The sequence below is a fragment of the Penicilliopsis zonata genome (assembly GCF_001890105.1).
Source record: "Penicilliopsis zonata CBS 506.65 unplaced genomic scaffold ASPZOscaffold_12, whole genome shotgun sequence".
Lineage (NCBI taxonomy): Eukaryota > Fungi > Ascomycota > Eurotiomycetes > Eurotiales > Aspergillaceae > Penicilliopsis > Penicilliopsis zonata.
In genome coordinates this window covers 1959-13694 of record NW_019208921.1, presented here as the reverse complement: position 1 = coordinate 13694, position 11736 = coordinate 1959, and the positions used below count along the sequence as shown (strand labels likewise).

Sequence of the window (11736 nt, the reverse complement as noted above, 5' to 3'; positions counted from 1 at the left end):
CCCCCCCCCCCCCCCCCCGGTCCCTTTTTCTAGGATCTAGCCTCGTTTCCATCTTAAGTCGAAGCAAAGAAAATTACGATAACCTGCAGAGCTACGGGGTACACCGTACGGTGCACCTAAAACAACTCAGATGCTAGGATTTCCGAGCTACATCTGCAGATCAGACTGCTGTCCAATCATGCTGAGGTGTTGAGCTCTAGGGAAAATCTCTTCCTCGAGTGTGCGGCGTACCCGCCTGCAGAATGTGTACGCTCGTGTCGAAGGCTTGTCTGGGGCGAAGCGGTGTCACTGTATCTACTATCTAGTGCTGCAAGCTCCGACAACGCGCTCTCGCCAGGACTGCTACGTATGTAGTGACATGGCATATCCATCTGAAATGGCACCTCTAGATGTTTCTTTGCGCTAAACAGCATTTCCGAAGCTGCAATGGGGTCTTTTGCCCTTTCTGTCTCTCAGCCCGAGAAACGCTCACTTCCCAGGCGTGTACCTGGATGACACGACATGGCAGCTGCATAAAACTGACTGTTCAACCCCATTCCCTAACTGGGACATAGCATTAATTCTCTACAGGTGCATCTCATGGACAAGGATGAATAACTGCCGTGTGACAATTATGAGCCATTGCTTCAGACCATCTATTTAGATACCTATCTTGGAGAAACTGGGCCGTTTATCCACTATTTTCAACTGTTCTCCTCCTCCATTCGGCGTACTTCCAGCCCGTGAAAATGACTCGAGATCAGCTAGATCGGGAACTGACTCTTTACCCCCGGTCTTCTGGCCGAAGACTCCGGGGGGGGTTGCTTTTCTTTTCCTCCCCTCTCTCTCTTTTCCGTATTCCCTGAATGAAGTGCAGCTTGCCTCGATCGGAATATGGTATCTGTACCTTACAGAGGCTGTTGCTGCTGTCGCTGTTTTTTTCTCCCGTTCTGTCTCCACTCTTTTGCCTCCTTCTCTCTCTTCTTTTCTTTTTCTTTGTCCGTCATTGCGTTTCGGTTCTTCTGTCCTTTTTTTGCTTTTCTTACCACTCTCCCTCTATTCAACCGCCTGGTCGTTTGGTCGATGATGCATGATTGGCCTTTCCCCCTTCCCCCTCGTTCCTGATTCCTTGTCTTTGCATTCTCTGTTTTACTGTGGCGACCATACATCATGTCTCTTACTCAGGGATACCTTACTCTGCATGACTATTTACAGATCACCTTGCTTCCTTGACAGCATTTGACAGGAAAGCTGATTTGATCCCATGCAGACAAGCTTGGTCGGTTCATTCCATATATCACTCCTATGGATGTTAGGATGGCCTATCACCTGCACTCTTCAGCTTCAGTCTCAAGACCAGAGTTGCCTTATAATATGTTCACTGTGACCAACCATTATCTATACTTTCTCTTCCCACTTCTCTAATCAATCGTGCTCCGACTTATCGAAGGCTTCCAAAATCCGTTCTTCAATTCTGGTCTTTGAATAGAAGAACCTCTAGTTTACTGCAATAAAGCCAAAAGAGATTATCTTTTTCTTTTTCAGAGACTGCTATGCACCAAATTTACTGATTTTTTGAAGACGGTGGGACTGGGTATCCAGGAGCCTTGACAAGTGTTTAGAATACGACCTACAAAGGAGACACTGTCGAGACTCGGCGCAGCATCCCGTGATAACCTTTACTTTCTTATATGAACGAATTTGGGCTGGTTCGAAAGTTTCCCAACACCAACCGGGATGACGAGCTTTGGAAGACGCAGTACCGATGGTCACGACGGATATGGGTTCACTCATCCCATCGCATTGCCCGGTCCTTACTCTCACGGAGATGCTCATGAATATGACACAAATGGGGTAGATTCATTTAGCTATGCACAGCATTCCATCAGTCCTTACCAGGCTCCCTTCAATGGGCCGTACAACCAGCAATCTGACCTGAGGAACTCACAGCATGTGTCTCCGCTTTATTCGGCCTCTCAGTCCGTTCCACCAACACCAGCACCTGATCAGCTCAGGTATAGACATCAACCATCTCAGTATATGTCGCACTCCCGATATATCCAATCGCCAAGATACTTGCCTATCCGTGAAGTTTTGGATTCAGATATCGAAAGCCAAGAGTCTCGCAATGAGGGGACAATGTTGTCTGAACCTATCATTCCACCGCTGAATGGGTTTCCTGATGTGAGAGAGTTTGATCAGCTGATGAGGAGGTAATCCGGCCCTTAACATGAAACTGATGGTCATCTTCCCGTGCTGACTATTGCAAACCCTAGCTATGTTGACGACCTATCCATCAAGAAGCAAGACAAGGCTCTGATACATTCCAAAAGAGCAAGAAATATCAGATCCGTCCTGATAGATCCGAAAGACACAGCGGTCGAGTCGGCTCAATTCAGGTAGGACTTCCCAATTTATATCACGCGTTATCTCGACAGTGGTATTATCGGTCTATTCCAATGCCGTTCAAAGTCAAGAGTGCCAAGTTTCAGACCCAGGCCACTAAATATATAAATGAAACTGCTAGATTCTGGGTCAAGAAGATGTTTAAACTTCAGGCAATCGGCATCGGCAGTTCAGAGGTCCGTATTTCAAGCTCTTCGTCTATGAAATTGCGGATTTTTTAATGAGAATCTCTCGAGCAGTGCAGGAAGATGATATGTCACGAAGGAAAGCCTGTGGCAATCCGAGAAAAACTTTTTAAAATTTTGACCAAGGCTCATCAGCAATGCCAGCACGGTGGTCGCGATAAAACGTCAGCCCAGGTTCGAAAAATATATTCATGGTATGGGATAGTTTTCCGTTTCTTCCCTTCTGCCCATTCTCCAGGACTTCGAAAAGGAGGCTTCAAGCCCCTGATGTCAGTCATTATGACCACTAAAGTTCTATCTTTCGGCTGATTGTTAATGGATGGTTGAAGGGTTCCAAAGGAGCTTATATCACGCTTTGTCAAGATCTGCCCGACATGTCAAGTGCGTCGTGGAGCCTCGCGTTTGACGCCGCCCAACTCTCGTCGAGGGTCCCCCCGCCTGGAATTACTTTCTCGCTCTCCTAGGCTTCTCTCCCCGCCAAGTTCCAGGCGCGATTCCGCCTTCAGCGGTCACCTGTCACTAGATAGGTCACAGACGGAGTATTACAATCAAGTGCATGGTCAAATGTCCTGGATGGACAGCCAGCATACCTTGGATGGTAGGCCGATTTTCAATGCTGGGCCCACGGGCTCCCTAGGGGGGGGGATTCTTCATACGTTGCAGAATTCATTGTCTATGACGTTAGATCCCTATGTTGGTGCTGATCTGTCCTCCCCCCATATAAATTACAGTTCTGGATACGTTTCTCCCCATGACAGCTCTAGGCCATAACACCGCCCATGGTCAACCTTTTTCTTATATTTCATGTTATTCAGTTGCTTCTTTCTGTTGGTGTTTCTTTGACATGCTTGATGGTCAGTGAAGTCATACTTTTTTAGAGCTCGTGCCCTAATATTAGATGGACATTAATTATTCTCTGAGAGATATGATATCATTACCAAGTAATTTAGATAAGATAGGTGCAATCAAATATGTAATGTCTAGTATAGAAAGTAAGTTGGAAAGGATACTTCAATTTACTATACTCAATACTGCCTAAACTGGGCTATTAGAAACACAATATCACTAACCTAGATCATGAGTCATGATAAATCTACTTAGGAGATAGGAAGGCTTTCAAACAAGATTTAAATTTTGAATGATGTTGGTCTATGAGTCTGCATAGACAGGTCTTGCAAGGGTAAAAGTACTGAAACGTATGCCTTGCCCTACAGTCTTTCCTGGCTAGCTGCTGCAGGAACAAGCAACCTAAAGATCAAAGCCGGTTGCAAAGCCGATTATTAAGAGCGAAGGTTCCCTCTACCATTGGAGTTTGAAATAATACATGTTGTGTTTTCAAGGCTGTTACATATTGATGCTTTTTAGGGGCGAGGCTGCATCCCCCTATTATTCGTTTCTTCTTTTTGCTGCCAACATTTGACCAATTGTATGATTGTTCCCAGTGATTGTCAGTAAATTGCGTTCGTGGATCATGAATGGGGAAAATCATTCAATGTACAACGTGGACAGGTGTAAACCAAGTTGCTAGTCTTCATAAAATACAGTGTTCCGGTAATGAATTCATTCAGGCATCGGGTCGCTTCTCCTGGACTAAACAGGCAGGGAGAATTTCTTTCCTTTCATGATCCTTTGAAAAAATCAATATTGGGTTTCTGAGAGATATTTGAGAGCGATGGGTGGAACATACTTAGTGTAGTAGATATAAAAAAAGTCCGAATACAGCACAGTTTGGACGATACCGGCGACCACAGGGATAAGATGAAAGTAGCCCTCTGCGAAGTAGCGGTAAATCCAGTTGGGGATATATAAGGCACGGTATAGCCCTAATGCAAAAAGATAATGAGTAGTAATCGTGTCAGCTTCGCCGGTTCGTTGAAGCATAAAAAGCTGTGGAAGGATTGCAACGGCTTCGAGCCAGATTGAGAAAGTCCAAAGAACCTAGGAAACGTTAGCTTAGAAGATGCTGCTCATGTAGTTCTATGCCCTGGATTACCTCGGAGACGCTGTATTCACTGGGAAATAGGACTGCTAGAAGGGCACTTATCCCAAGAAGATACTGGATTTTAAATGTATCAACATTTGGATCGTGCGTTGGCTTATACTCATGAAGCATAAGGTAGATTATGTAGGCTGATGAAATAATAAAAAGAATTTTAAAAGTTGTGTTGTAGAATGAATGTGTGAAGCTCCAAAATAGATCTAAAGAGAGAATCTTAGATTAGAATATATGCTGCATATAAGATATAGAATCAATTACTAACCGAGATACCGGGTTAGAAATACCACTAGGTATAACACCTGGGATTTGAATGACAACCCAGAGCAACTCTAGATAGACGTCAATAAGGCAAGCCATGGAAGGAGTCAGCAGAAGCCATACGCTTGAGGATTTAATTTTCTGTATGAGTATGAAGATTGAGGTAAGGTGAGAGAAATCGGCTTTCAATATGATTAGCACTGATAACTTCATAATGATTTTGCAGCGTTTACTAACCTAATAGTCTGAAGATGTTCATTGTAGTTGCAAGGCTCTCGACGAAACTTGAATATATTCGATAGAAGCTCGGTCAGAGAGAGGAATGTGATACTCGAGGAAGCGCTAGTTTCTTCTCTTATGTTGTATGTATGTCGAAGTTCGGACAACATAAAGCCAGGAATAATTTGGAATGGGAGGTTGATGTATCTGTAATGTTGACACGAAGTCTTATGGCATAGATTAGGTAGGATCTGATGAAAGTATTCATTGGAGGGCGACAGCGCGTCTAGTCTCAGAGAGGAAAGTGGATACAAGGGGCTACAGTACTACTCGACTCGACAACGCTCGTAACTACCCGGCGTACAAACTGCAGTGGTTATTTGTTACTTATTAAATTACGCAGTGAGGAAGGGGCTACGTAGCTACCTCAGGCTCTTACATACCTAGTACCTACGAAGTGAGTAGGTAACCAAGATACTGGAGAAATGATAACTACATATCTAGTTAATAAATAACTAGTTAATTACCTAACTTAACTAGTTAATTACCTAACTTAACTAGTTAGTTACTAACTAATTGGGAACTAGTTAACAGATAAGGTGGATAACTAAGGCACGGAAAAAATAATATCCTGACACCTTAGGTATCTAACTAACTAGCTAGTAAGATAACTGGGAGTTAGATTAATTTAATTTAACTACTTCATACTCATGAGCTTCTGATCTGAGGCTGGGTTACGCAGGTGACGACTAGCTATAGGCTATTTATATTCACTCTGAACTTTGAAGAGAAAGCCTATACTCTCATATTTCTATTCTCAAACCTTTGCTTGGTCCTCTGGAGCTGAAACCATAAAACCATAATGAAGCCGAGTAAAAATCAGCTTAGAAGGGCTAAGAAGAAAGCGCAAAAACTCGAGGTAATATTCATTCATTCATAAATATATATATATATATATAACTAAAAATACCAACTAACCTCTGTCAACCCCACAGGCCAAGTCAAATGAAGTTGAGGAACGCTCCTCGGCGAGCAGTGTACCCCCTGTCAAAACCCCGGGTGTTGTACAATCGAATAGTGATGTCGACGTCCCAGCCAATCTCGAGGATCCGCTCTGGGATATTTACCAGAATGTACTCTCCAAATTTCAGGAAGTTGACGCGGAAACTGAAAAAGTAGATGAGACCGAGAAACCTCAAATCTTCTTCGATGATGACAACGAGATTCCGGATGAAGAGGACGAGGGCAAACCGAGATTGTCGAAAAAGAAGAGAAAGGAGCTGAACAAACTATCCGTCGCTGAACTGAAAGCAATCGTACGAAAACCGGAAATCGTCGAATGGACCGATACATCTGCACCAGACCCTAGGCTTCTTGTTCATATCAAGGCTCATCGAAACGTGGTTCCGGTTCCGTCTCATTGGTCTTTGAAACGCGAATACTTATCCTCGAAGAGGGGTGTTGAAAAGCCTCCATTTTCCCTGCCCAAATTTATTAAGGATACTGGCATCTCGGAGATGCGTGATGCTGTTCTAGAGAAACAGGAGCAGGCCACGTTGAAGCAAAAGCAAAGAGAGAGAGTTCAGCCTAAGATGGGCCGGCTGGATATAGACTATCAGAAGTTATACGAGGCATTCTTTCGGTTTCAATCGAAACCAGAGCTTACTCGCTACGGAGAGGTGTATTACGAGGGTAAGGAGTATGAAACTAATCTCCGACATTTACGGCCTGGAGAACTAAGTGACGAGTTGAAGGAGGCTCTCAGTATGCCACCTGGCGCACCTCCTCCTTGGCTCATCAACCAACAACGCTTTGGTCCACCACCATCGTATCCAGCTCTCAAAATCCCAGGCCTCAATGCTCCACCGCCTCCTGGTGCGATGTGGGGTTATCATCCGGGAGGCTATGGCAAACCTCCTGTCGATGAGCACAATCGACCCCTCTACGGCGGTGATATATTCGGCGTTCTTCAGTCGCAACAGAATGCTCAGCAAGGGGAGCCTATGGAGAAGGATCTCTGGGGCGAACTTCAGACTCTGGAAGATGAGTCGGAAGAAGAAAGCGAAGACGAAGATGAGGATGAGGATGTTGAAGTTGAGCCAGAAGAGGATATTGCGCGAGGTGTACAGACACCGAGTGGTCTCGAAACTCCGAGCGGATTTACTTCCAGTGTACCATCAGAGTTCCCGGGCCCTGGAGGTGCGGCCACTGAATTTGATGTGCGCAAGGATTATCGGGGAACCGAAACCGAAGAAACTCCTACGGCAAGAACAGCTCACCAGATAATTCCGGAGAAGAGAGGGCGGGTAGAGGGATTTTTTGGTGGCGACAGGCTTTATGATATCAGTGCTTCTTCCAGCAACCTTCCTGTATTGGGGGCGGAGGAGCAGACACGAAAACGCAAGAAACTCGGGGATGTAGACGTGGCCGTTGATCTAGATGAGTTACAGGCTCATGATGGAATCAAAAAGGAAAGCTTACAGGGTCTATATGATTCTCAGCGACATCAAGAACATCGTCAGAAATGGGGGTTTCAAGAAGACCTGAGTGATATGATTGCGCATGAGAGCCGCAAAAGGCTCCGACCAGAAGAGGAAAGAGGAGCAAAATAATAGTAATGGTTTAATGATGGTCAACTCCTCATCCTGCTAGAAATACAAATGCGTGTTTGCGGTTCTCTTCTTCCTGTCATTCTAGAGACCTCGTAGTTTCTACCGTAAAATATGTGTCTGTCTTGTCATTGTCATAAGAGCATGCTCCTGTCATGAATATACCTACCTTTGATTACCTGAAAGGTGTCTGTTCATCATCAAGCCTGCGAAGGAACCAGAGTATTCGCCCGGACCAAGGCTATATATTATTGAGGTAACTAACTATTGGGCGCAGGTAGCAATAGGCACATTTCATAATTAATATTGGAATTTCCACAACGCGCACTGTGATGCTACAAGCTCAATATTGGGCCAAGTAGTATAGGCAGATCCTAAATAATTAGGTTGGTAGCATGAGCACTGGAAGCATGTTCTATTAGCGGAGAAGACAAGACTGCCGTCGTTCCACTCTTGTTACGCATGAAGCTATATTCAATGAAATCCCGGCGAGATGCTTCGCTACAGAATAGATATAAGAAAATTTTGGCAACTATCCGAGGTTATTCAAATATCAAAGGGCTATCATAAAACCAGGAGATTTTGTATAACTTGAATGTACTGGCGAAGTGGGACTTCATGGAAATATCTCAAAATAATGCGGTTCCGCTGAAATGATCATTTTCCGTCATTCGCTGCAAATGACCTTCCGATAGTTCACTTTTGAGCGTGCTTATGGAGGATTCCCTCTCAAGCCTTTCCCACTCACGGAGTTCAAGTCTCTTGGTATTTTGTTTCTCTGTTACTTGCTCCATTAATCTTTCCTTATCGGACAGCGGATGAGAGAGACGCTTCATAGTTGCAGAATCCAAGCCCAGGGGCAACAGTTTCCCGCCCGGAATCATCGGCAAAAGCCCGGAGATGAGTGTAGACGCTTTGGAAGGCCGGGAATGGTTGGGAACTGCAGAATTGCCTTGACGATAAGGGGAATGTCGATGAAGGTCACTTACCGGTACCGGTGGCGGAAAACTGCCTCGTGGGCCCGAGGGAGGGGGCCGAGTTACAGATACTATATGTCCTCTGCGGGGTATTGGAGTTCCTAGCCAAGAATTCTCCCTCGCATTCGGTCCACCACGGGGGCGGGTCGGTGCAGAAAGCAATGATATGTTGGGTCCACGAACCTGTGGAAAAGAGGCTCTTGAGCCATGAGTAGGGCCGGATGGTGGTAAATGATTCTGTGTCAAATTATGGCTTTTTGGCTGAGTCGGGGCATCTCTGGTAACCTTGTTATCATTTGGTGATTTGGGATTCAATAAAGGAAGACCTGTAGACTTGGTCTTCGGATTCCCTTTTTCCATGGCCGGCGCGATTCGATCCTCAACGAGAGGTACTTTTTCCATCCCAGTATGAGTCAGTCCAGATACTTGTGAAGTGGACTTTTCTTGGCTTCTGGAAGCAATGTCTGGCTGGCTATATTGGCGCGTTTGAGCGGGTCGCATTGTCGGAGATCGACTGGTAGTACTATTATAGGCGGTCTTGCCTGTGTCGCCGTGATGCTGAGGTGACGATCGTGTGGATGTATTAACCGAATCAGCTGCGGAAGTGTAAACAGATGGGGCCCGTCTGGGAGAAGGCGACCGTCTCGCAATCGTATCTCCTGAGAGGGAATGGGGGTGGCCTTTTTGAAAGGGGCTACGGGAACGAGTGTGGATCGGTGGCTGATGTTTACATTCCCATGTTGAGCCTCTTGGGGCCGGTGATGGATGTTCAAGGAGTGTGTTAGCGGTAGGTAGGCTTGAGCGGTCACATTCTCTGTGAAGAGATATTTGGTTTCCTCCTGGCGGTGGAGCCTCGGATACTCGCTTCTGTGGACTTTGGTCTCGAGTTTCATCACGAAAACCTTTTATGGCATTTATGGCATAGGGTGTCTTAGTCCGCCAATTGATACTAGGAGATTTTGGTCTCTCCTCGCGTCGGGGCGAGTGACGTCTTGGAGACCTAGACCTCCTATAGTAACCTGCCTGGGTCTCTCTGCGGGGCGCAGGGCTCCTAGAGCGATGTCGGAAAGGTGGTCGAGAGCGACTTGGGATTCGATGCGAGGTGCTTCGAGCTGGGGGCACCCAGGAATCGGCCGAAAAGCGAGGAGACCGGGCCCTTGATGGTGACCTTCTGTGACGAATGAACCCTGGTGAGCGCCCTGATCGTTCTGGAGGGCGATATGTTTCACCACCACGTCGATCATCAAATCTGCCGAAGAAAAATCGTTAGTCATGTAGTTTGTTTATGCGCGTCGAGTGATATACCTTCTATCACGATCCCATATCATTGTAGGCCTATTGTAACATTCACCTGTATACGGAGTAGAGTAAGGGTATTACTTGACTTTTATCGCACTAGTTGTTTTCTAGCGTCTTGGCAAGGGATTTATGTAGAGTACCTCCGCTTCCCACACGGTGCGCAACACTGGTTACTTAATTAACATTAGTAGCTTAGATTTAAAGGTATTCTTATTCTTACCCTTATTTCTATCTATATAAGATACTGGAGTAATCAAAAATTGATAAATCTTATATATAAGGCATAGAAAGCTACCAATGCTGAAAAAGGTGAAATTTATAACAGTGACAGCAAGGTTGTTTAATAAAGAGGTCATTCAGGTGCCTCAGGCAGGCGATAGTAAATAGGCACACTATACCTATTCTAATTTAGTATAAGAAAGGGGAGAGGGATGTTAAGTATATTTTATAATATATTGGCCAAGTAGGCCTAGAAAAGGGAAGAGATGTCTAATGGTTACTGTTACTACTATAGCTTAAATATAAAGTAGGTGATTATAGTTATAGTATAGCCTTATAATTTAGACTGGCTAAACCCGACCCGCGGGTTGGGTTTAGGGCACTAGATTCCTTACCTGCCGGGTTTCTGGGTATGCCTAGGGTAAACCTATACCCACCCATAGGTATGGCGGGTTTTAATTAGGTAACCTTAGACTTCGGCAGAACCCATGGGGCCCCATGGGAACCCGGACCCAACCCATTGATGGGTCGGGAAATGGGTCGAAATCTCCAACCCATAATAGGTTAAGGTTATTGCTGAGAACCCATAACCCATCATAGGTAACCCATGGGGCCCCATATTGATACAAATAGGACAAACTAAGAAAACTCTTGTGACTGCATAATTAATGCAAAATGATCTATAATTTTAGGTATTCTTATTATATGTAGATGTTGACTACGACAGATATATAGATACTCATTATTAGATATATAGCTTCTCTTTATATTATTAACTTAACTATTTATTAACTATTTTCTATTAATATTCTTATTATTTATATATTATTAGGGCCTAACCCTACTATATATTTATATATTATAGATAATATTTATCCCTAAAAGTTATCTAGTTAGTTAGTTTAATATTATGTTATTATTAGCTTTATATAAGGAGAATCCTTATATTATTTAGCTAAAAGTTATAAGTCTAATTATATCTAATTAATATAACTTATTTATATTAATTTATTAAATAATAAGTTAATCTATTAATAATATTAAGTATTATAAATAATTATATTATCTTAATAGATTACCTATAAATATAACCTTTAATATTAATAAGATTATTCTAAAAGATAAGGATAATTAGCCTCTATAGTATATAGTTATATTAAAATATATATAATCCTTACTTATATAAAAATATATAGATTTAGAATATAAAGATATATTAAAAGAGCTATAAGCTTTAATACTTATATTCTATTAATAAGTAATAATAATACTAAAGAAACTTATTATAATAAAGTAAGCCCTATATAAATATATAATTAATTATTACTATAATAATATAAAATTATATTAAAAAAAATAAGATATAATTATTAAGCTCTATAATTAAATTATAAAAATAATTAATAAATACTTATAAAACTTAATTAATATAATTAAGACTTTATAAGAGATACTAAAGTAGTTATAAATAAAATATATACTTAATAATAATACTTAAATAATATAGCTAGACTATAAATAAGATTATATTTAGCTAAAAATAATTAATAAAGGAAGCTTTAATAAATAGCTTATATATTAAAAGA

General features: G+C 42.9%; 4 protein-coding genes across 4 annotated transcripts; 2 read left to right on the top strand and 2 right to left on the bottom strand.

Annotated features, from left to right (window-relative positions):
• Positions 1–1716: 1716 nt before the first annotated feature.
• ASPZODRAFT_70363 (hypothetical protein) lies at positions 1717–3341 on the top strand (the record flags this gene model as incomplete). Its single annotated transcript, XM_022729664.1, has 5 exons — positions 1717–2192; positions 2256–2378; positions 2507–2561; positions 2625–2764; positions 2900–3341. 5 exons carry the CDS (start codon positions 1717–1719, stop codon positions 3339–3341), a joined length of 1236 nt encoding a protein of 411 aa, XP_022579352.1.
• An 819-nt stretch (positions 3342–4160) lies between these two features.
• On the bottom strand, positions 4161–5086 carry ASPZODRAFT_153189 (hypothetical protein; the record flags this gene model as incomplete). Its single annotated transcript, XM_022725945.1, has 6 exons — positions 4161–4197; positions 4258–4508; positions 4564–4769; positions 4832–4898; positions 4951–5009; positions 5065–5086. 6 exons carry the CDS (start codon positions 5084–5086, stop codon positions 4161–4163), a joined length of 642 nt encoding a protein of 213 aa, XP_022579351.1.
• A 652-nt stretch (positions 5087–5738) lies between these two features.
• ASPZODRAFT_99762 (hypothetical protein) lies at positions 5739–7793 on the top strand. Its single transcript, XM_022730618.1, has 2 exons — positions 5739–5965; positions 6042–7793. Exons 1-2 carry the CDS (start codon positions 5909–5911, stop codon positions 7656–7658), a joined length of 1674 nt encoding a protein of 557 aa, XP_022579350.1. The 5' UTR covers positions 5739–5908; the 3' UTR covers positions 7659–7793.
• A 352-nt stretch (positions 7794–8145) lies between these two features.
• On the bottom strand, positions 8146–10071 carry ASPZODRAFT_134229 (hypothetical protein). The gene is made up of 2 exons (XM_022723469.1): positions 9938–10071; positions 8146–9881 (listed from the first exon to the last, which is right to left on the bottom strand). Exons 1-2 carry the CDS (start codon positions 9958–9960, stop codon positions 8285–8287), a joined length of 1620 nt encoding a protein of 539 aa, XP_022579349.1. The 5' UTR covers positions 9961–10071; the 3' UTR covers positions 8146–8284.
• Between the last annotated feature and the right edge of the window lie 1665 nt (positions 10072–11736).